This window comes from Hylobates moloch, unplaced genomic scaffold (genome assembly GCF_009828535.3).
Source record: "Hylobates moloch isolate HMO894 unplaced genomic scaffold, HMol_V3 SCAFFOLD_18, whole genome shotgun sequence".
Lineage (NCBI taxonomy): Eukaryota > Metazoa > Chordata > Mammalia > Primates > Hylobatidae > Hylobates > Hylobates moloch.
The window spans coordinates 39,120,329-39,141,549 of record NW_026652293.1 but is presented as its reverse complement, the minus strand read 5'-3'; the positions used below and the strand labels follow the sequence as shown (position 1 = coordinate 39,141,549).

Here is a 21,221-nt window from a genome sequence, read left to right as displayed (position 1 = left end):
TCATTCTGTCACCTAGCCTGGAGTGTAGTGGTGAGATCACAGTCATTGCAGCCTTGACCTCCTGGGCTCAAGTGATCTCCCCACCTTAGCCGAGACTGCAGGCACACATTACCACGCCTGGCTAGTTATTAATATTTTTTTTTTTGTAGAGATAGGGTGTCACTATGTCGACCAGCCTGGGCTCAAGTGATCCTCCTGCTACAGCCTCTCAAAGTGTTGGGATTATAGGTGTGAGCAACTGCATTCAGCTGAGTGCAGATTTTTGAATCCCTGAAGTTATATGCAAATTTTGCCTTTTTTTTTTTTTAATAACAAAACTTTTTTCTTTTTTTTTTTTTGAGATGGAGTCTCACTCGCTCTGTCACCCAGGCTGGAGTGCAGTGGCGCAATCTTGGCTCACTGCAACCTCTGCCTACTGGGTTCAAGTGATTCTTATGCCTCAGCCTCCCGAGTAGCTGGGATTACAGGCATGCACCACCATGCCCTGCTAATTTTTGTATTTTTTAGTAGAGATGGGGGATTCACCATGTTGGCCAGACTGGTCTGGAACTCCTGACCTCAATGGATCAGCCCACCTTGGCCTCCCAAAGTGCTGAGATTACAGGTGTGCGCCACTGCCCCTGGCCATTTTACTTTTTCTTTCTTTTTTTTCTTTTAGAGATGGGGTCTCAATCTGTCACCCAGGCTGGAGTGCAGTGGTGCGAAAATAACTCACTGGACTCAATCCTCCTGCTTCAGCCTCCTAAGTAACTAGGATTACAGGCAAGTGTCACCATGCCTGTCTATTTTTTATTAAAAAATTTTTTTTGTAGAGATGAGGTCTTGCTATGTTGCCCAGGCTGGTCTTAAACTCCTGGCCTCAAGCAATCCTTTCGCCTTGGCCTCCCAAACTTTTTCTGTTGAGGCCTTTGCATTTTCTTTTTTTTTTTTTTTTTTGAGGTGGAGTCTTGCTCTGTCCCCCAGGCTGGAGTGCAGTGGCGCGATCTCGGCTCACTACAAGCTCCGCCTCCCGGGTTCACGCCATTCTCCTGCCTCAGCCTCTCCAAGTAGCTGGGACTACAGATGCCCACCACCACGCCCGGCTAATTTTTTAGTAGAGACGGTGTTTCACCGTGGTCTCGATCTCCTGACGTCGTGATTCGCCCGCCTCGGCCTCCAAAAGTGCTGGGATTACAAGCGTGAGCCACCGCGCCCGGCCTATGAGGCCTTTGCATTTTCAAAGGGGTCTGTTATTCCCCTCAAGTTACAGGCACAAATCCAAATTCCAAGTATCCATGTACGAGTGTGGTATGTTTCCTGACCTCCCTTTCAAGTCTCCTGTTTAGTCACGTCTCCCGCGTAACTGAAACTAAAGTCATTTTGAAATTGTCTCCATTGCCCAACAGGTCACACTTTTTCTTTTTTTCCTTTTTTTTTTTTCGTGATGGAGTTTCACTCTGTCACCCAGGCTGGAGTGCAGTGGTGTGATCTCGGCTCATTGCAACCTCCACCTCCCGCATTCAAGCAATTCTCGTGCCTCAGCCACCCGAATAGCTGGGTTTACAGGCGTGAGCCAGCGTGCCCGGCCCAGGTCACACTCTTTCACATGCCACATCTTCCATCCACCTGCTCTTATAGCTAAACTCCTAGGCATCATTATGGCTTAGCTGAAAAGCCACCTCCTCTGGGAGGCTTCCTTGACTCCCTTTGTCCAAGTCAGTCTCCGCAGCTCGATTCAGGCCTCCAACACTTGTCACATTTCATAGTTGTCGTTAGCTTACATCTGCCCCCACCCCCCAACAAACCATTAACTCTGGAGCCCAGGACTCTGAATGGACACTCCACAAATGTTTATTGAATAAATGTCACTCATGCTAAAAAAAACTGGAGTGCTGTTTCTAACATGTGAATCTGAGCATTGCTTCCTTTTTGGGGGGGAGCGGGGAATGGTGTCTGGCTGTAACCCAGGCTTGAGTGCCGTAGTGAGCTATCGGCTCACTGCAGCCTCCACCTCCTCAGTTCAAGCAATTCTCCTGCCTCAGCCTTCCAAGTAGCTGGGATTACAGGCACATGCCACCACACCCAGCTAATTTTTGTATTTTTAGTAGAGATGGGATTTCACCGTGTTGGTCAGGCTGATCTCGAACTCCTGACCTCAAATGATCTACCCATCTTTGCCTCCCAAAGTGCTGGGATTACGGGCATGAGCCACTGTGCCCAGCATAGGCACAATAACATTATTTGAATGGCCCAAATCAATATTCTCTCGTTTTGGAGCTTTATTCTTGCTTCTTCCTCTGCCTGGAACGTTCTCCTGCTCCTCTTTGCCTGGCTAGCTCCTACGTATCCTTCAGATAGTTAAAATATCCCTCAGGAAGCCTTCCTGGATCCTCTCCCCACTTCTAGGTGAAGGGGGGACTAGGCTGAGGGCCCCATCTATGCACACCCCCAGCACCCTCTGTTCGCCCAGTTGCAACGTGGCTCTCACTGCAAGGCGGTGGTTCATTTGTCTTCCTTCCCTGCTCACGTGCAGTGCACTCTGTGCCTAACTTGCCCGCTGGTGTAGCCCCAGCCTCAAGCACAGCACTTGGAAGGGAAGAGGTACCTGATAAATATGTGTTAAATGTGCGTTAGAGGAATGGATTTCTCCATTTTAAATCTTGATTTCAATAGCTTTCTGTTGCCTTTGGAATAAAGCCTTACCACAGCTTTTACAGCACTTTCTGATGTGGTCTCCATGTAATTTTAGTCTCGTCTCTTAAAAATACACCCTTTGATTTCAGTGTCCCACTCAAACATGGTAGCCACACTGAACTGAATGAAGGCCCCCAAATGCCTGCTTTCCCTTCTTTCAGCCTCTGCAGTGAAACTGCCATTGCAAACTTAGACAGTGAAAGAGATCTGACCTAACCAACTCCATCTTGCTTCTAACCTCCAAGCTGTCCTTGTTCATTCCTGGGTGCAGGCTGAACTGACTTTGGGAGGAAGTTTATAGTTTAAAACAAAGACGATAACAGCCCTTTCCCAAAACAAACCTCCTTCTTGCCTGGGGACTAAACTGCCTTTGCAAGACAAGAAATTAGCCACAAGATTAGAAATTAGGGTTTAGGAGTCATGCAGCTGGAGACTACCAGGTTCTGACCCTCCCTAAACTGCTCCTAAGATCAGTGCTTGAGACATTTTGCACACCCTGCACTTGATGGATTGGCTGGCACCACCCAGATCAATAAACTGGCTCATCTGATCTTGCGGCCTTCACCCAGGAACTGACTCAGCGCAAGAAGACAGCTTTGACTCTCGATGAGTTAATCTCCGACCTGACCAATCAGCACTCCCAGCTCACTGGCTTCCCCCATCCACCAAGTTGTCCTTAAAACTCTGCTCTCCGAACGTTTGGGGAGACTTATTTGACTAATAATAAAACTCTGTTCTTCTGCACAGCCAGCTCTGCGTGAATTACTCTTTCTCTATCGCAATTCCCCAGTCTTGATAAATCGGCTCTGTCTAGGCAACGGACAAGGTGAACTCACTAGGCAGTTAGAGCAGTACTCTTCTGCCTGGCACACTCACCTCTCATTCGGCCTCCTTTTCTGCCTGACATCCAGTAATCTTTAAGTTCAGTGGCCCTTTCTCCAAGAAGCCTCACTTGACTTCCTAAGGCCAGCTCTGGTGCCCTTTAGTGGTACCCCTCTGGGCTTCCTTCTGACCTTCTATGTGTTTTCCCTAGCAGGTAATAGGCAAGAGACTGAACTGGACTCACTGTGATGTCCGTAGTGCTGGGAACAGTGTCAGGCACCTGGCCGGTTTATATAGATGTATTTGAGACAGAGTCTCGCTCTGTTGCCTAGGCTGGAGTGCAGTGGTGCGATCTTGGCTCACCGCAACCTCTGCCTCCCGGGTTCAAGCAATTCTCCAGCCTCAGCCTCCTGAGTAGCTGGGATTGCAGGTGCACACCACCACACCCGGCTAATTTTTAAAAATATTTTTGGTAGAGACAGGGTTTCCTCATGTTGTCCAGGCTGGTCTCTAACTCCTGACCTCAAGTGATCTGCCCGCCTCAGCACCCCAATCAATAGATATTTTTAAATGAATTTTAGAGCTGAGGGGCAGTGACAGGAAGGCAGGCTGTGCTTGTTCATCTCACCACATTCTAAGCTCAGACATTCCAAAGGAAAGAAATGGCTAAAAAGGATGAGATCATATGCTCATATCCAAAACTCAAGATTAAAATAAAATTATTAAATATCTCAGAAAGGATGGACAGTCTTTTGAGAGTGATGAATAAGTAGTCTTCAAGCTCGAGGAAATCCAGTTTGCTTTTCCTGGTAAATAAGTTGTTTTTAATATGATTTCATTTTTTTAAAGTGACCCAATGAAAACTGCCACCTAATATGAGATGCCGAAATAAATCCTCAACAGGCAACACAGGACACAGACCCCATACTGCTGTCTGCAGAGACAATAGGAAATAAGACCTGCACTGCAAATTCCCAAGAACCAAGAGCAGAGAAATGCAAAGAAATTTTGAGACAGAAGACTGAGAGGCAGCATTTTAATATAACAAAAATAAGGATAGGCCAGAGGCTTGCGACTCAAAGTGTGGCTGTGGCTTGATAGCATCAGCATCTTCAAGGATCTGGTTAGAAATGCAGAATCTCAGGCCCCACCCCAGACCTACTGCCTTCTAACGAGATCCCAGGTGATTCGTATGCACATAAATGTTCGCGAAGCACCGGGCTAGAGCATTTATTAACGTAGGATGTTGCTCTTACAATGTATTCTAAAGTCAAAATAAACTCACTTAAAGCATTTTTTTTTTTTGCTCATTATTTGCTCCATTCTCTCCACCTCTGAGTTCCATCAACACATGTCATTGTGTTCTGGGACTTTGAGCCTCTCTTATGAATCACAATGGCAAAAGAAGTTTGCTGTACCATTTCTGTAGATGGTCTCAACGGGTTACAAATTGGATTTTTTTTTTTTTTTTTTTGAGACAGAGTTTTGCTCTTGTTACCCAGGCTGGAGTGCAATGGCACGATCTCGGCTCACTGCAACCTCCGCCACCCGGGCTGAAGTGATTCTCCTGCCTCAGCCTCCCAAGCAACTGGAATTACAGGCGCCTGCCACCACGCCCTGCTAATTTTTGTATTTTTAGTAGAGACGGGGTTTCTCCATGTATGTCAGGCTGGTCTCGAACTCCCGACCTCAGGTGATCCACCTGCCTCAGCCTCCCAAAGTGCTGGGATTACAGATGTGAACCACCGCGCCCGGCCACAAATTGGATTTCGAAACTTCCATCAGCTGCTCCTCGTGCAGCACCCCCCAGGAGGTAGGTGGTATGATAATTTCTGTTTTTAGGGATGATGAAATTGCGACCCAAGGAGGTTTCATGACTCACCGCAGGCGCACCCAGCAAATCGGCATCCGAGCCAAAATGAGTGCCAGCTTTTGAGTTTCCAACGTAAAGCTCATCAAACTTTGACATTACTTCTTTTTATATAAGGGATTTTTTTTTTTTTTTTTTTTGCATAAGAGATTTTAAGAAAGAGCAGATTTAAGAAAGATTCAGATGACCTCACATGAGCTACTGACTATATAAACCTTGCATGTGCTGGCCCCAGGGAATATGGAAGCTTCGGAAGGTATTGCCCTGCCCTGCCTGGGTCCCTTGCTCCTATTGCAGCCACAAGTCCCAGAAAACCTCAGAACAGATATTTGCTAGGGGATATGAGGGGAAAGCACCGGGAACTACCATGAGGTAATGGATACGGCTATGCAGGTGGCTTCTTCTCGATGACAATAATCCATCCTCAGGAGGAAGCTTTTTTTGTTTCTTCCACAGACTCAAAATAGCTGAGAGAATCTGACTCTGCCCAAATACATGTGGTGTGTGTCATTGGATTGAATTTCTTTTTTTCCTTTATTACATAGCAACTTACTAGATAATAAATTTCTTAGTTAATTCCAATTTCCCTGGAGCAAATTGGAGCCACTAGATGACTCAGAAATAGTCAAGACTGTACATATGGCATTGACGCCAAAGTGCTTCTTCCTACCCTGTCAGATTTTAAGATTTCTCTGTCAACTCCATCGAAACAAAGCTCCAAATGGTGCTTGTTCAGTTTCACCAGTCTGCATGGTGATTCTTCTAGGGTCCTCTACAGAATGCTTGCCAGGGGGTTGGCTTAAATCCCCTCCCATCTCTAGACATGCATATCAGTGGGACATATTTGTATACACTTGCTTAAAAAACGACAGTGCACTTTAAAATTCCATGTAAAAAGTATTGCTTTTCTAATGTGCTAATGTGCTCCTGCCTGCCTGCTTGCTACACGATGCTACAGAGGGTAGTCATGAGGAATTCAAGGCTGAAGATATTTTGGATGTTTGGATGACACCGATGTACCCCTCACCTTGCACCTTGAACCCTGCTCTGAAGCCCGTGTAGTTTTGGGGCTTGGCCTAAGGCAAAAACTACAAAGCATCCTAATGAGCAGAATTATACAACAGGAATGTAAGTGCATATTTGACATAGTTTCTTCTCTAGAGGGGTGGCTCTCTGGCCTGTGACCTCTGCCCTCTTCAAGGGCGAGGGAGGAGTCCAGAGAAGAAGGCTTTTGTTCCCCACCGCCAGTTCTTCTGCAGCCCCTACAGCCCCAGGGACCTGCCCTGTTCTGCGTGGGCTCTCAGAAGCCCAGCAATTTCCATATGGGTGGGTGACTTCAGAGCGATGGACAAAGCTGTGCGGCCAGCCTATGGGAGAAAAAGGAAAGGAGAAATAAATATCATCCAATCTGCCTCCTGCCCAGGTGGGAAGGGCAAGCTGGGAGTAGGGGGTATGCCTGGGACACAGGTGTCTATTAAGGCTTCCAGAGATCTCGGTAGAGAAGATTCAAATGGCATGAGGATCACCAGAAATGCGGTCCCTTCCACAGAAACAATAGTGACTCCTGGGAAATCTGTGACAACAGAAATAAAAAAGGGCCATCTAGTTTTTAATGCTCTTTTTTTTCTTTTTCTTTTTGAGATGGAGTCTCACTCTATCGCCCAGGGTGGAGTGCAGTGGCGCAATCATAGCTCACTGCAACCTCCGTCTCCTGGGCTCAAGTGATCCTCCACCTTCAGCCTCCCAAGTAGCTGGGATTACAGGTAAACACCATCATGCCTGGAAAATTTTTGTATTTTTTGTAGAGACGGGGTGTCACCATGTTGCCCAGGCTGGTCTCAAATTCCTGGGCTGAAGTGGTCCGCCCACCTTGGCCTCCCAAACTGCTGGGATCATAGCTGCTGGGATTAGAGCTACTGAGCCCAGCCCCACTTTTTTCTACTTTAAATTGGAAAACAGGAAATAAAATAACTCTTGCTGTTCCATTACATGTACCTAAGTGAAAGTTAGCATTTTGGTGTGTTTTCCTCCAACCTTTTCTCCTGTGCAAATTTGTTGTTGGTTCTTTTTTTTTTTTTTTAATTTTTTAAACCTGTCTCACTATGTTGCCCAGGCTGGTCTTGAATTCCTGGGCTCAAGTGACCCTCCCACATTGGCTTTCCAAAGTTTTGGGATTACAGGCGTGAATCTGTAATCCTGTCCTGTCCTGTCCTGCACCTGTCCTGTTGTTGGTTCTTAAATAAAAGAATTATATTGTATACCAACTTTGAATTTGCTTTTATTCTTAATTTACCATGATATGCTATAAGATTTTTCTGTATTCTTACATAGTCATTATAATGCATGATTTTTCTTTTTGGCTGTGTAATAGTCCATAATTTACTAATTTTTGCTAATTATGGAAATATTCCATAACTTCCTTTCAGTGGAAATGTTGTTTCTAAGTCTCTGCCACCATAATCTTAGTGCAAAAAGCATTTTTCCATTTTTAATTATTTCCTAAGGACTGGTTCTATATTATTATTATTATTATTATACTTTAAGTTCTAGGGTACATGCAGGTTTGTTACATATGTATATATGTGCCATGTTGGTGTGCTGCACCCATTAACTCGTCATTTACATTACGTATATCTCCTAATGCTATCCCTCCCCACTCCCCCTACCCCACAACAGGCCCTGGTGTGTGATGTTCCCCATCCTGTGTCCAAGTGTTCTCATTGTTCAGTTCCCACCTATGAGTGAGAACATGCGGTGTTTGGTTTTCTGTCCTTGCGATAGTTTGCTGAGAATGATGGTTTCCGGCTTCATCCATGTCCCTACAAAGGACATGAACTCATCCTTTTTATGGCTGCATAGTATTCCATGGTGTATATGTGCCACATTTTCTTAATCCAGTCTATCATTGATGGACATTTGGGTTGGTTCCAACTCTTTGCTATTGTGAATAGTGCCACAATAAAACATATGTGTGCATGTGTCTTTATAGCAGCAAGATTTATAGTCCTTTGGGTATATACCCAGTAATGGGATGGTTGGCTCAAATGGTATTTCTAGTTCTAGATCCCTGAGGAATCGCCACACTGTCTTCCACAATGGTTGAACTAGTTTACAGTCCCACCAATAGTGTAAAAGTGTTCCTATTCCTTCACATCCTCCCCAGCACCTGTTGTTTCCTGACTTTTTAATGATCGCCATTCTAACTGGTGTGAGATGGTATCTCATTGTGGTTTTGATTTGCATTTCTCTGATGGCCAGTGATGATGAGCATTTTTTCATGTGTTTGTTGGCTGCGTAAATGTCTTCTTTTGAGAAGTGTCTGTTAATATCCTTTGCCTACTTTACAAGAAAAAGGACTGACTCTTAGAAGTGGGCTCAGAGGCTGGGTGCAGTGGCTCATGCCTATAATCCCAGCACTTTGGGAGGCCAAGGCCAGTGGATCACCTGAGGTTGTGGGTTCAAGACCAGCCTGACCAACATGGAGAAACCCCCTCTCTACTAAAAATACAAAATTAGCCTGGTGTGGTGGCGCATGTCTGTAATCCCAGCTACTCGGGAGGCTGAGGCATGGGAATCGCTTGAACCTGGGAGGCGGAGGTTGCGGTGAGACAAGATTGCGCCATTGCACTCCAGCCTGGGCAACAAGAGTGAAACTCCGTCTCAAAAAATAAATAAATTAATTTAATTAAATTAAATAAAAAGAAGTGGGCTCAGAGCATTAAAGGACACGCACATTTTTACCTCCTGATCTGTGATGCCACAGCACTCTTTACATCGACACGGTGATGCAGGAAGCTGGCAGTCCCCACTGTCTAAAGAAGCTGCACCCAGAGGGCTCTCATCAGGCACCACCAGCCTGACTGAGCAGCTGCAGTCTCTTATGAATGAGCTCGATCCCATGTACAGAATTCTGAACTCTAAAGAGCTCCAAAAACCACACTCTTTAGATAACTTCCTGGGAGCTGAAACCTGACCTGAGGCTGTTGGCCTACTGTGAAGATTTTGACATTTTGCTGCTGTAAAGGGTTTGATGGGTAGAGGACACCCAAGACCCCACTAGATTGTTCTCTACTGCATATGCACAGATTTACTTCCTAAAATATGGACAATTCTTTCACAGAAGCAGGTAGGAAGCATAGGAAGTATAATACCCAGCTTAACACTCTTCAGGCTTTTTCCCATGCACGGGGATGGAATCCAGTGGCCATCAGGGCTCCCATGCATGCAAATAACTATAAAGCATGGCAAAGCACTAAACAAGTCAGAAGACAGGAACAGAGTGAGCTCAGGGGAGAGGATGGGCACTGTGTGCCAGGGCGGGGTAGAAGATGGCTCGGGGGGAGGCAGAGGAAGGAAGTGGCGTTTCAGTGGGACCCCCGAAGATGGCACATGGGATTCTCAAAACATACAAACCTCTTTCCCTGAAAAGCCCTCATGACTCCCTGGACTTTTCTTTTACCACTCGTTATATGCTGGTATTTGTGAGATTATCGATAAATTTCGGTCTCCACGAGGTCAAGAACTTGATCTGGCCTCTTCACTGCTGCATGTTGGCACCTGGCCCAGGGCCTGGCATTTGGTTGGCCCTCAACAAACATTGTTGAAAGAGAGAATGCTGCATAAGAACCTAATGGTATTCATTCAAGCTGATGGAATCTAAATCCTAGTGAATGGGTTCTTACATTGGAAAGTACTGGAACAAAGCAAAGATTTTAAGTAGGGAGTCCTGTAAAAGCCTCCTAAAGGAGGAGCCTGGGTTTACTTAGGCCCAAGTTCCTGCTCCTGAACTTCATCTGCTGTGCCTTGTCAATCCTGAGCCTCTATGTAAACACAGAGTATGTACTGACAGTGTTTACGGAGAAGAGCCACAGGGCCAGTCCCAGGGGAGGTGCACCTTTTAACAGGGTCCATCTGGAGGACAGCCTGCAGCTGTGGACTCCTCGGCTGCAGACAGGGAGAGCAGAGGACCCCATTCAGCTCAGGAGGTGTGGCCAGAGAGACCACTTGGCGAGGGTTAGTGTTCCTCAGATGCCTCTGCCAGAACCCTGGGAACAAGCCCATGCCATGCAGCTCCCGTGGGAGCCAGGTATGGTGAGCCTCTGCTCGACAACACTCCAGAGCTGCTCTAGGAGACCCCGACTGAAGAGATGGGGGGACTAGCCAGGTATGGTGCAAAATTTGCGTGTAACTTCAGGGATTCAAAAATCTGCACTTGGCCAGGCGCACTGGCTCATGCTTGTAATCCCTACACTTTGGGAAGCTGAGGCGGGAGGATCACTTGAGCCCAGGAGGTCAAGGTTGCAATAAGCCATGATCGTGCCACTGCACTCCAGCCTGGGTGAGAGGGTGAGATCGTATCTCAAAAAAAGAAAAAAAAAAAAAAAAAGGAAAGAAAAAGAGAAGAGTGCAGGCAGCTGGCACAACTGTGTGTGTATCCATGTGTTGGAGGGGGGTGTCTTTGAATTCATCACGAGCCCACTGTGTATCACCCAAAGATGAGCAAGGCATAATCTCTGCCTTCAAGAAGTTTTCAATCTGATGGGTCCTTTAAAGAAGCTGCCAAAATGAAGGGTGGGCTCTGGGACCTGGAAGAGGCTGGGTGGCAGATTTCCTCAAATTGTCTTTAAATCTGGGGAAAGGGCCTGGCCAGCTGTTTTGGGGGTTCTGCATTTATACCGAACTTTAAATGTTGATGAAATAAACCAATTTCAGGACATGAATTCTCTCCCAGTTTTCCAAAGACATTCCCAAATGAGCTCTGCTGCTAACATCTAAGCCTCCATAGGAAAGATGAACATGGAAATGATATGGCGGGTATGGTAAGGGCCAGACTTTCCCTCTAAATGTGAAGCACCAGGTACAAGCCTTGGTACTTGGTAGAGCCTTGTCAAAAGCTCCCTTTTCCCACTGAAATGTCTCACCCTGTGGATGGAGACACTGTGCTCCCCAAAGCCAACCTTGGGAATCTGCATGTGAATCAACCCTGACCCAGGTGGGCAGCATGTGACCCATCCATGAGTGGGGTCTGGAACCCACCTTACCTGTGGGCCCATTACCTGCACTACCTGGGCACCACTGTGCTGGCTGGGCTTTCCCTAATTTACTCCAGCTTCTGCCATGATAGATTTCCTCCTCCATCTCCTGATTAGCACTCCAGTCCCTCCCTTCCAGGCTTACAGCCTACCTGAACTCCAGTCTGCCTGGTCCTCAGCCTGGCCTGGCTCTCCCTGATCCAGCACTTCACAGGGATTAGTTACCTAAACCCACCTGGATTTCAGTGTTTGCCTAAACCAGGCATTCTCAATTGCAGCACTATTGATATTTTGGACCAGATAATTTTTTTTTTTTTTTTTTTTTTGAGACAGAGTTTTGCTCTTTCACCCAGGTTGGAGTGCAGTGGCGCAATCTCAGCTCACTGCAACCTCCACCTCCCAGGTTAAAGCGATTCTCCTGTCTCAGCCTCCCGAGTAGCTGGGATTGCAGATGCATGCCACCATGCCTGGCTAATTTTTGTGTTTTTAGTAGAGACGGGTTTCAAAATGTTGGCCAAGCTCGTCTTGAACTCCTGACCTCAAGTGATCTGCCCGCCTCGGCCTCCCAAAGTGCTGGGATTACAGGTGTGAGCCACTGGGCCTGGATGGATAATTGTTAATTCTTTGCTGTTCCTGTGCATTGTAGGATGTTTGGCTACATCCCTGCTACCCACTAGATGTCAAGAGCGTTTGCTCACCCACTTGTGACTAAAAATGTCCCCAGACATTGCCAAATCTCCCCCAGAGGGTAAAATCACCCCTGGCTGAGAACCATTACACTGAACCAAGTCTGTCAGTGGCTTCTCTCTTCGGGGGTCGGTCACCCTACTCTGATTGGTTCCCCTAATTCCAGACCTTTGTTCTCCCTGCTCTCTCCAGACATTGCCTGTAAATGCCATGGTCCCTGCTGGTTGATGTGGTGTTTTTTTTGTTTCAGCTATCACTGTTCATCTATTCATAATTAAAACAGTTACATCCCCTGTGTGCTCCTAGATGTCAGATTCAGCCTTTATAAACATTACAGTATTTAGGTAGAGTCTACTGCTGTCCCCATTTTACAGATGAGCATCTAGAGGCCCAGAATAGTTAGGCCACCTACCCAAAGGCACCTACCCAAAGTCACTGAACCTAGATTCAAACTCATGAGTGTTTAATTTTTTTTTTTTTTTTTTTTGGAGACAGGGTCTCACTCTGTCACCCAGACGGGTGTTTCATGGTATGATCACAGCTCACTGTAGCTTCATCTTTCCGGGCTCGGGCAATCTTCCTGCCTCAGCCTCCCAAGTAGCTGGGACTACATGTGCAAGCCACCACTCTCAGTTAATCTTTTTCTATTTCCTGTAGAGAGGGGGTGAGATGGTTTGGCTGTGTCCCCACCCAAATCTCATCTTGAATTCCCATGTGTTGTGGGAGGGACCTGTGGGAGGTAATTGAATCATGGGGGCAGGTCTTTCCTGTGCTATTCTCATGATAGTGAGTAAGTCTCATGAGATCTGATGGTTATTATAAGGGGCAGTTTTCCTGCACAAGCTCTCCCTTTGCCTGCTGCCATCCATGTAAGATGTGATTTGCTCCTCCTTGCCTTCCGCCACGATTGAGACTTTCCCAGCCATGTGGAACTATGAGTCCAATTAAACCTCTTTCTTTTGTAAATTGCCCAGTCTCGGGTATGTCTTCATCAGCAGTGTGAAAACGGACTAATACAGGGGGTCTCACTTTGTTGCCAAGACTGGTCTCAAACTTCTGGGCTCAAGCAATCCTCCTGACTTGGCCTCCCAAAGTGTTGGGATTACAGGCAGAAGCCACTGCACCTGGCCTCATGAGTGTTTAAAGTCCATGCTTCTAACAATCATGCTTGAGTTGTCTGAAATGCAACAGATCCTACAACTCTTCCACCACCAGAAAGCAGCCACTTACCTCTCTCATACCTGTGACAGACCTCCAGAGACACCCAGGAGAGCTCTCAGATCCACTGCCTGATTATCCCAGCTAACTAGGGACTTCCAAAGCTCATGCCTGCCTGCCTGTCCCACGGGCCTCCCATCTCAGACATCTTCGGGCATCAGCAGTGGCTACTCCTTAGAGGGCCGGGGCCTTTTATGTACAGGCCTGTTCCAGATTAAGGGCTGCCTCCTTCTCCCCCAGGACAACCCAGCAGGGAGCTCATTAACACAGATCCTTTGTCTGACCACATAATGTTTGGAAAAGGAGGCTCTGGTTTCCAGTAGCCCACCCCTGTTCCCATATGAATGTCAAGAAGGTCAGTGCCCTCTAATGATCTCAGAAATGGCTTTGGGGTGAAGCTAAGCGTCATAGGACCTAGAGTCACTGGATGGGTGCCTGCTGTCTGGGTGTGACTGAGGGACTCAGCAGCTTAAATTGCTGAGTCAATCTCTGGGTAGTTTAAATGTGGCCCAGTAAGAGGTGCTGTCCCTGGGCAGGGAGAGGACTTTCTTCCCCTCTCCAGGTTTTTGTTCCCTTTGAATTGTGGCTGTTAACAAAGCATAAAGTCATCTGCTTAAATCATTAAATTACGGTGCCAATATTAAGGAGTCAGACCTGGGCTTGAATCTGTGCTCTGAGAATCAGTAGCTTGAAAATCTTAGGACAGTTACATAACATCTTCAGGCCTGTTTTCTCATCACTAAAAAGTGGGGATCAGTATGTATCTCACTGGATTACTGAGAGGATTAGAGGTAATGCATGGGAAAGGTTTAGTTCCCAGAAGCACTCTAGAAATATTATTATATCTACTGTAATTATCAGGAACAAGGTTACTTACTGTTGACTTACCTCCAAAGTTTAGGGGTTCACTCATTCATTTGTTGATTGATTCAATGATATGTGGCGGGCACTCTACTAGGTGTGGGGGATTCAGCAGGGAGCCAGAGACATGGATGCTTCAATGTGACAACAGTGATGATGATGGAACAGTTAAGGGTATGGGCCCAGGAGTTTAATGGAGCCAGGTTCCACTAGCTGAGTAATCTTGGGTATGTAACCTAACCATTTGATGCCTCCGTCTCCTTGAGCAAAGTGGGACAGCAGGAAGACAGTCAATCTCACAAGATTGTTGTAGGGTTTAAATGAGATGGTCCATGGCAAATGCTTAGTACAGTACCTGACACAGAGTAAGCCCTCCATATGTGTTGGTTACTATTGTTACTGATTAGTTACTATTGTCATCATCGTCATTGCCATCACCTGACAAGGAAGTTTATTTAAGAAGCCTGTGACTGACAGTGCAACTTCACCTGACTGGCTTGATGGAATGGGCTGCTTCAGAAAGTGAGTCAGTGTCTGAGAGGCACTTTCAGTTAAATGACTATAGAGATGACTCTGTAAGGTTGATTCCTTCTGAAGGCTTTTGAGTCCCTGCTGGACAGCAGAGCTTCCCCATATAAGCTACTGCCTCAAAGCCCACATGCTGTTATTGCCATGACCAGATGAGACTCAGGGCCAAGCCAGGCCTGCGTATATTCGCACAGGATGGTGTTGTGAAAGGTCAGGGTTGTGGGTTTCACAGCTCTAAGACTCCAAACATTTACCATGAATCATCTTATTTATTTATTTATTTATTTTAATTTGTTAGAGACAGGGTCTCACTCTGTCACCCAGGCTGGAGTGCAGTGGCCTGACCATGGCTCACTGCAACCTCAACCTTCTAGGCTCAAGCAATCCTCCTGCCTCAGCCTGCTGAGTAGCTGGGATTACAGGTGTGCACTACCACACCTGGTTAATTTTTTTTTGAGACAGAGTTTCACTGTTGTTGCCTAGGCTGGAGTGCAATAGTGCGATCTCGGCTCACCGCAACCTCTGCCTCCCACGTTCAAGCGGTTCTCCTGCCTCAGCCTCCCAAGTAGCTGGAATTACACGCTCCTACCACCAGGTCCAGCTAATTTTTGTATTTTTAGTAGAGATGGGGTTTCATCATGTTGGCCAGGCTGGTTTCAAACTTCTGACTTCAGGTGATCCACCTGCCTCAGCCTCCCAAAATGCTGGGATTACAGGTGTGAGCCACTGCACCAGGCTATTTTTTTTTTTTAAGAGACAGGGTCTCACTGTGTTGCCCAGGCTGGTCTTGAACTCTTGGCCTCAAGCAATCCTCCTGCCTTGGCCTCTGAAAGTGTTGGGATTACAGACATAAGCCACTGTGCTGAGCCTCTTATTTAAATCCCACAACAGCCTTAGGAGGCTGATTTTGTTGCACTGCCATAGGATTCCTTGAATTCTGCTGGCTGGCAAGGCACTCTGAGGAGGGGAAGTTAAACAGCTACCTTTTTTTTTTAAGAGATGGGGTCTCCCTATGTTGCCTAGGCTGGTCTCGAACTCCTGGGCTCAAGTGATCCTCCCGCCTCAGCCTCCCAAAGTGCTGGGATTACAGGTATGAGCCACCCTGCCCAGCAACAGCTACTTGTTAATTGCCTGTAAGTCTCACCTTGTCAGTCAGGCTGCTGTCGCAGGCCGGGTGTGCCAGGAGCAGCCTCACCAGGTCCACGTTGCCATGGTGACAGGCCAGCATGAGAGCCGAGGATCCGTCGTGGTCCTGCAGATTGACATCTGCCTGGCAGCTAAGCAGCGCTTGAACCATGTCCTCCCTGTCGTGGCTGACTCCCAGCATCAGCGCAGTCTGGCCTCCCTGCATGCAGAGCCACAAGGATGTGGTGAGGTTGCTGCCAGTGGGGAAGGACCCCCTCTCCAGCCTGGGTGTGCTCATCAGAGACTTCTCAATAACACAACCACTGATTTGAATCTCCTGCCCTTGATATGGGACATAACCTTCTCTGCTTGGCAAAATTCTACTCTTTTAAGACTAGTCAAATGCTACATCCTCTCTAAAGCCTTCTCTCATTCCCCAGGCATGGGATTCCTAACACAGCACTCACCACTTAGTATTGCAACTTGTCAACTTCTCTTTCTCATGGATTGTGACATTGTTGACGGCAGGGACTGAGTGTTTTTGTCCCTGTCTCCCCAGTGTCTAGCACCAAGAACGTGCTGATAAATGTTGAATGATGGAACAGATGAAGGTTGAATGCTTGAGCATCATGGCTTCTTACTGCCTGCTCCAGCCTGACTTTCCCCAGGAAGCCTTCTTTGCTCAATGCCTCTGAAATTTTCAGTTTAAGGATACCCAGAACCCTCTTCTCTCAACACGATCTCTGGTTGCATGTCCTGTGGTTATTTCTAATCTATAGACATTGACAGTAATCTTGGGCATCTCTGTAATCATAGGTGGACATAGAAATGAGCTGGAATCAGAAAGCACGCTCTAGTTCTACTGTTTCCTGATGCATGATTCGGGCCACGTCACTGTCTTCCTTGATTCTTGGTTTTTCTTTTCTGTTTTTTAAAGATGGGGTCTTGCTGTGTTACCCAGGCTGGAGTGCAGTGGCACAATCACAGCTCACTGCAGCATCAATCTTCTGGGATCAAGTGATTCTCCCACCTTAGCCTCCCAAGTAGCTGAGCTCACAGGCATGTGCCACTCACTATACCTAGCTAGTTTTTTTTTTTTTTTTTTTTTGTGAGACAAAGTCTCACTTTTGTCACCCAGGCTGGAGTGCAATGGCACGATCTCGGCTCACTGCAACCTCCGCCTCCAGGTTCAAGCCATTCTCCTGCCTCAGCCTCCCAAGTAGCTGGGATTACAGGCACCTGCCACCGTGCGCAGCTAATTTTTGTGTTTTTAGTAGAGACGGGGTTTCCCCATGTTGACCAGGCTGGTCTTGATCTCCTGACCTCAGGTGATCCGCCTGCCTCGGCCTCCCAATGTGCTGGGATTACAGGTGTGAGCCACTGTGCCCAGCTTGTTTTCCTTCTCTTAAAAATTAATATAACAACTGGCGCCGGGTGCAGTGGCTCACGCCTGTAATCCCTGCACTTTGGGAGGCCAAGGCGGGCAGATCACCTGAGGTCAGGAGTTCAAGACCAGCCTGGCCAACATGGTGAAACCCTGTCTCTACTAGAAAAAAAAATATATAAAAATTAGCTAGGCATGGTGGTGGGTGCCTGCTATTCGGGAGGCTGAGGCAGGAGAATCACTTGAACCCAGGAGGCAGAGGTTGCATTGAGCTGAGATTGCGCTACTGCACTCCAGCCTGGGCAACAGAGCAAGATCTGTCTCAAAAAAAAAAATTAATATAACAATGATTTGTCCTGTGTACCTCACAGGGCTTTTGTGGGGATCAAGTGAGATAAAGGATGTAAATATAATAATGTATAGTAGTAATTTTTCTGATTACAAATTGACCATCATTTCCCACAGATTTTCTTAATTTTCTTATATATACTATATGTGTATGTGTTTGTGTGTGCATGTGTGTGTGTATATATATATATATATATGTATTTTTTTTTTTTTGAGACAGAATCTTGCTCTATTACCCAGGCTGGAGTGCAGTGGCATGATCGCGACTCACTGCAACCTCTGCCTCCTGGGCTCAAGTGATCCTTCTACCTCAGTCTCCTGAGTAGCTGTGACCATAGGCATGTGCCACTACATCTGGCGAATTTTTTTTTTTTTTTTTTGAGATAGAGTCTTGCTCTGTTGCCCAGTCTGGAGTGCAATGGTGCAATCTCGGCTCACTACAACCTCCACCTCCTGGGTTCAAGCCATTCTCCTGCCTCAGCCTCCCGAGTAGCTGTGATTATAGGCGCCCACCATTACGCCAGGCTAATTTTTGTATTTTTAGTAGAGACGGGGTTTCACCATGTTGGTCAGGCTGGTCTCAAACTCCTGACCTCAGGTGATCTGCCCACCTTGGCCTCCCAAAGTGCTGGGATTACAGGCATGAGCCACCGCACCCAGCACATCTGGCCAATTTTTGTATTTTTTGTAGTGATGGGGTTTTGCGATGTTGCCCAGGCTGATCCTGAACTCTTGGGCTCACGCAGTCCACCCACCTTGGCCTCTCAAAGTGCTGAGATTACAGGCATGAGCCACTGTGCCTGACTCTGTGTATATTTCTTTTCTTTTCTTTTTTTTTTCTTTTTTTGAGACGGAGTCTCGCTCTGTCACCTAGGCTGGAGTGCAGTGGTGTGATCTTGGCTCACTGCAATCTCCGCCTCCTGGGTTCAAGCTATTCTCCTGCCCCTCAGCCTCCCGAGTAGCTGGGAATACAGGCGTGCATCACCACACCCGGCTATTTTTTGTATTTTTAGTAGAGATGGGGTTTCACCATGTTGGCCAGGCTGGCCTCAAACTCCCGACCTCAAGTGATCAGCCCGCCTCGGCCTCCCAAAGTGTTGGGATTATAGGCGTGAGCCACTATGGCCAGCCCCCAACTGTTATTAAAGCCAGATGACATATGCAGATGGTCCTCACATCTGCTCCTCTGCCTGATGCAGGGCCCCTTCCTTCCTCATCGTCCTCCCGGTCCCTTTCAATATAATTTAATTCAATGAGCATTTAGAGAGAGCTACTATATGCTGCTGCACTGCCCTGGAGATCCAGAGAGAAGCAGCTTTTTCCTAGGAATACACTCCCAGTGTATTCCCATTTAATCTGGTACCTCTGCCTCTCTTCACATGTGAAGGCCCAGGGGAAGCTAAAGGGAATGGCTGCAGCTATGCATTCTCACCCCTCCTTTGGTGACCCGGAATGAGTCCCTTGCCCTCCTACAGCATCAGTTTCTTCTCTGTACAAAGAAGGGGTTGATTTTGATCCTCTTGCAAGCATCCCCTCTTACAAGAGGGACAATTTAGAAAATAATTAACGTATTTATGGGAAACATTAGTTAAAATGAAACATTAGCTGTATTGAGTCTTATGGAACAGGAGTTGTAGGTGAGTAGAATACCTTGAAAACCAGAGAGTAATCTATAAATATCGGTTTCTGGCCATCACTAGGGTTGCTATTAGATGAAGTATGCAACGGTGACTTTGCCATCAGGTTAGGTTACTATCTGCAATCACTCTGGGGGAGTGTGGGACAGTGGTGCTTAATATATTGTTAGGAGTCCATTTTCCATAAGTCTCTTGCTTTTCTGCACATCTTGTGAGTAAAGCACAACACAATCTGCCCTTTTGTTCTAGACTATCTTTTTAAGGCTGTTTATATAGTGAACAGCCTTAGAAGCTAGAGATATTGTCTTCTTTGGAGAAAAGGGCAGGCAGGCTTACTGTCCATTATCAAAGCTTCAGGTTCCCTACGCTCAGGGGTCCTGTCCTGTAACACAGCCCACTCTATGCTTAGCTTTGTGGCCCTCCTCACACTGCCCCGTGGGAGCTGGGATTTGGGCAATGCTGATACTGTGGCTACTGCTTCGGCTGTGGGTAATACACGGTCCTTTGTCTCGGGCACAGAAGTCTCATGTCTTCTGCCAGCATCCACAAAACTGTAGCAGGCTACCTTGTTAGCTTTAACGTGGGGTAAAAGCCCAGACTCTTCACAGTTCTCAACAGTTACCTTATCATCTATGATCACTCCAGGGGAAAGGAGAGTTAAACATACTCCATTCATTCCTGTAGGTTCAAAAAATGGGCAAATGACCTTTCAAAGAGTCCCCGTTGTTCCATGTGGAGCCTTGTCTAACTCAAAGCCCTTCTGGGTAAGGAGCACACCTCCACCCTGTGTTCTCAAGCAGAGGGCCCCAGAAGATGAATAGACATCCCAACCCTCTGTGCTGCTTTTGCTGTCTTAAGATCCTTTTTGGAGTGAACCCCAATCAACTTCTACTTAATCACTCCATGAAAGATTCAGAGGCCGGGTGCGGTGGCTCACGCCTGTAATCCCAGCACTTTGAAAGCCCAAGACGGGTGGATCACCTGAGGTCAGGAGTTCAACACCAGTCTGGACAACATAGTGAAACCCCATCTCTAAAAAATACGAAAATTAGCTGGGCATGATGGCGGGTGCCTGTAGTCCCAGCTACTTGGGAGGCTGAGGTAGAAGAATCGCTTGAACCCGGGAGGTGGAGGTTGCGGGGAGCCAAGATCACGCCATTGCACTCCAGTCTGGGTGACAGAGTGAGACTCCATCTCAAAAAAAAAAAAAAAAAATGATTCAGAGTACCCAGTCTTGGCTCAGTGTAAAAAGTTATCAGAGGTGTCCAGAGTAACAAATGGGCTACTTTGGTAGAGCATGAGTTTCCTGACACTGGAGGTCCTGGAGCTGGAGACCAAGCAAAGAAGCAGGAGACCATCTGGTAGGATTTTGCAAAATAATAAGGGGTAGACCTAGGTGACATTTAAGGGCTCTTCTGACCTAAGGCACAAGTGACCCAGTGAGTTCGTGGAGCCCACGTGTCCTGAATCCCTGGCTACTACATTGGTGTAGGGCCCCACTGGGTCTTTGCAGCAACTGCTGTTCCCAGCCTGGCCCATGGCACTGCTCCTGGGGACTGGGGCGTGATTTGTGCGTCTGGAATAATACCACTCACAATTGTTGGTGCAGAGGTAAGGCAGATAGGAGTGTTTTGGGATCTGGTTATTTCAAGGGCTGAGGCAGCATGCCAGGTTGATTGATAATGACCTGCAGAACTCTATAATAAGCCTCTGAGCTAAGCTGAGGCCTGGAGAGTGGGAATCCTCATACCCCTAGGAGTGATCAGCCAGTGCTTCTGTCTGCCCTGGCTATCCACACTTTCCCTCAGTCTGAGGACTCATGACCTTGTTAAAAGGCTTTGGGGTGATAGAGGTGAGAACTTCTTTAAAGGACTGGACCTCCAAAGAGCCTAGTTAGGTGCCTGTGGGCCAAGATCAAGGTGGGTCACCTATGAGGGCTTTCTTAGAGCAGCCAACTAGCAAATGCCTTCTCAAGATGGCAACTGGGAATGTTGGTTCTAGAGGTTGCGTCCAGATGGAATTTGCTCAGTTTCAGA

The 21,221-nt window shown here is 47.0% G+C and overlaps 1 protein-coding gene across 2 annotated transcripts in view; it reads right to left on the bottom strand.

Moving 5' to 3' along the window:
- Positions 1–4,517: 4,517 nt before the first annotated feature.
- Positions 4,518–21,221, bottom strand: part of KANK4 (KN motif and ankyrin repeat domains 4) — a 91,252-nt gene continuing 74,548 nt past the window's right edge. For both annotated transcript variants that reach the window (XM_032137212.2, XM_032137213.2), the window contains 2 exons: positions 15,836–16,036; positions 4,518–6,732 (listed from right to left, as the gene is read on the bottom strand). In XM_032137212.2, the coding sequence (XP_031993103.1) occupies positions 6,628–6,732; positions 15,836–16,036 (306 nt within the window). In that variant the 3' untranslated portion in view covers positions 4,518–6,627. The remainder of the gene's footprint in view (positions 6,733–15,835; positions 16,037–21,221) is intronic.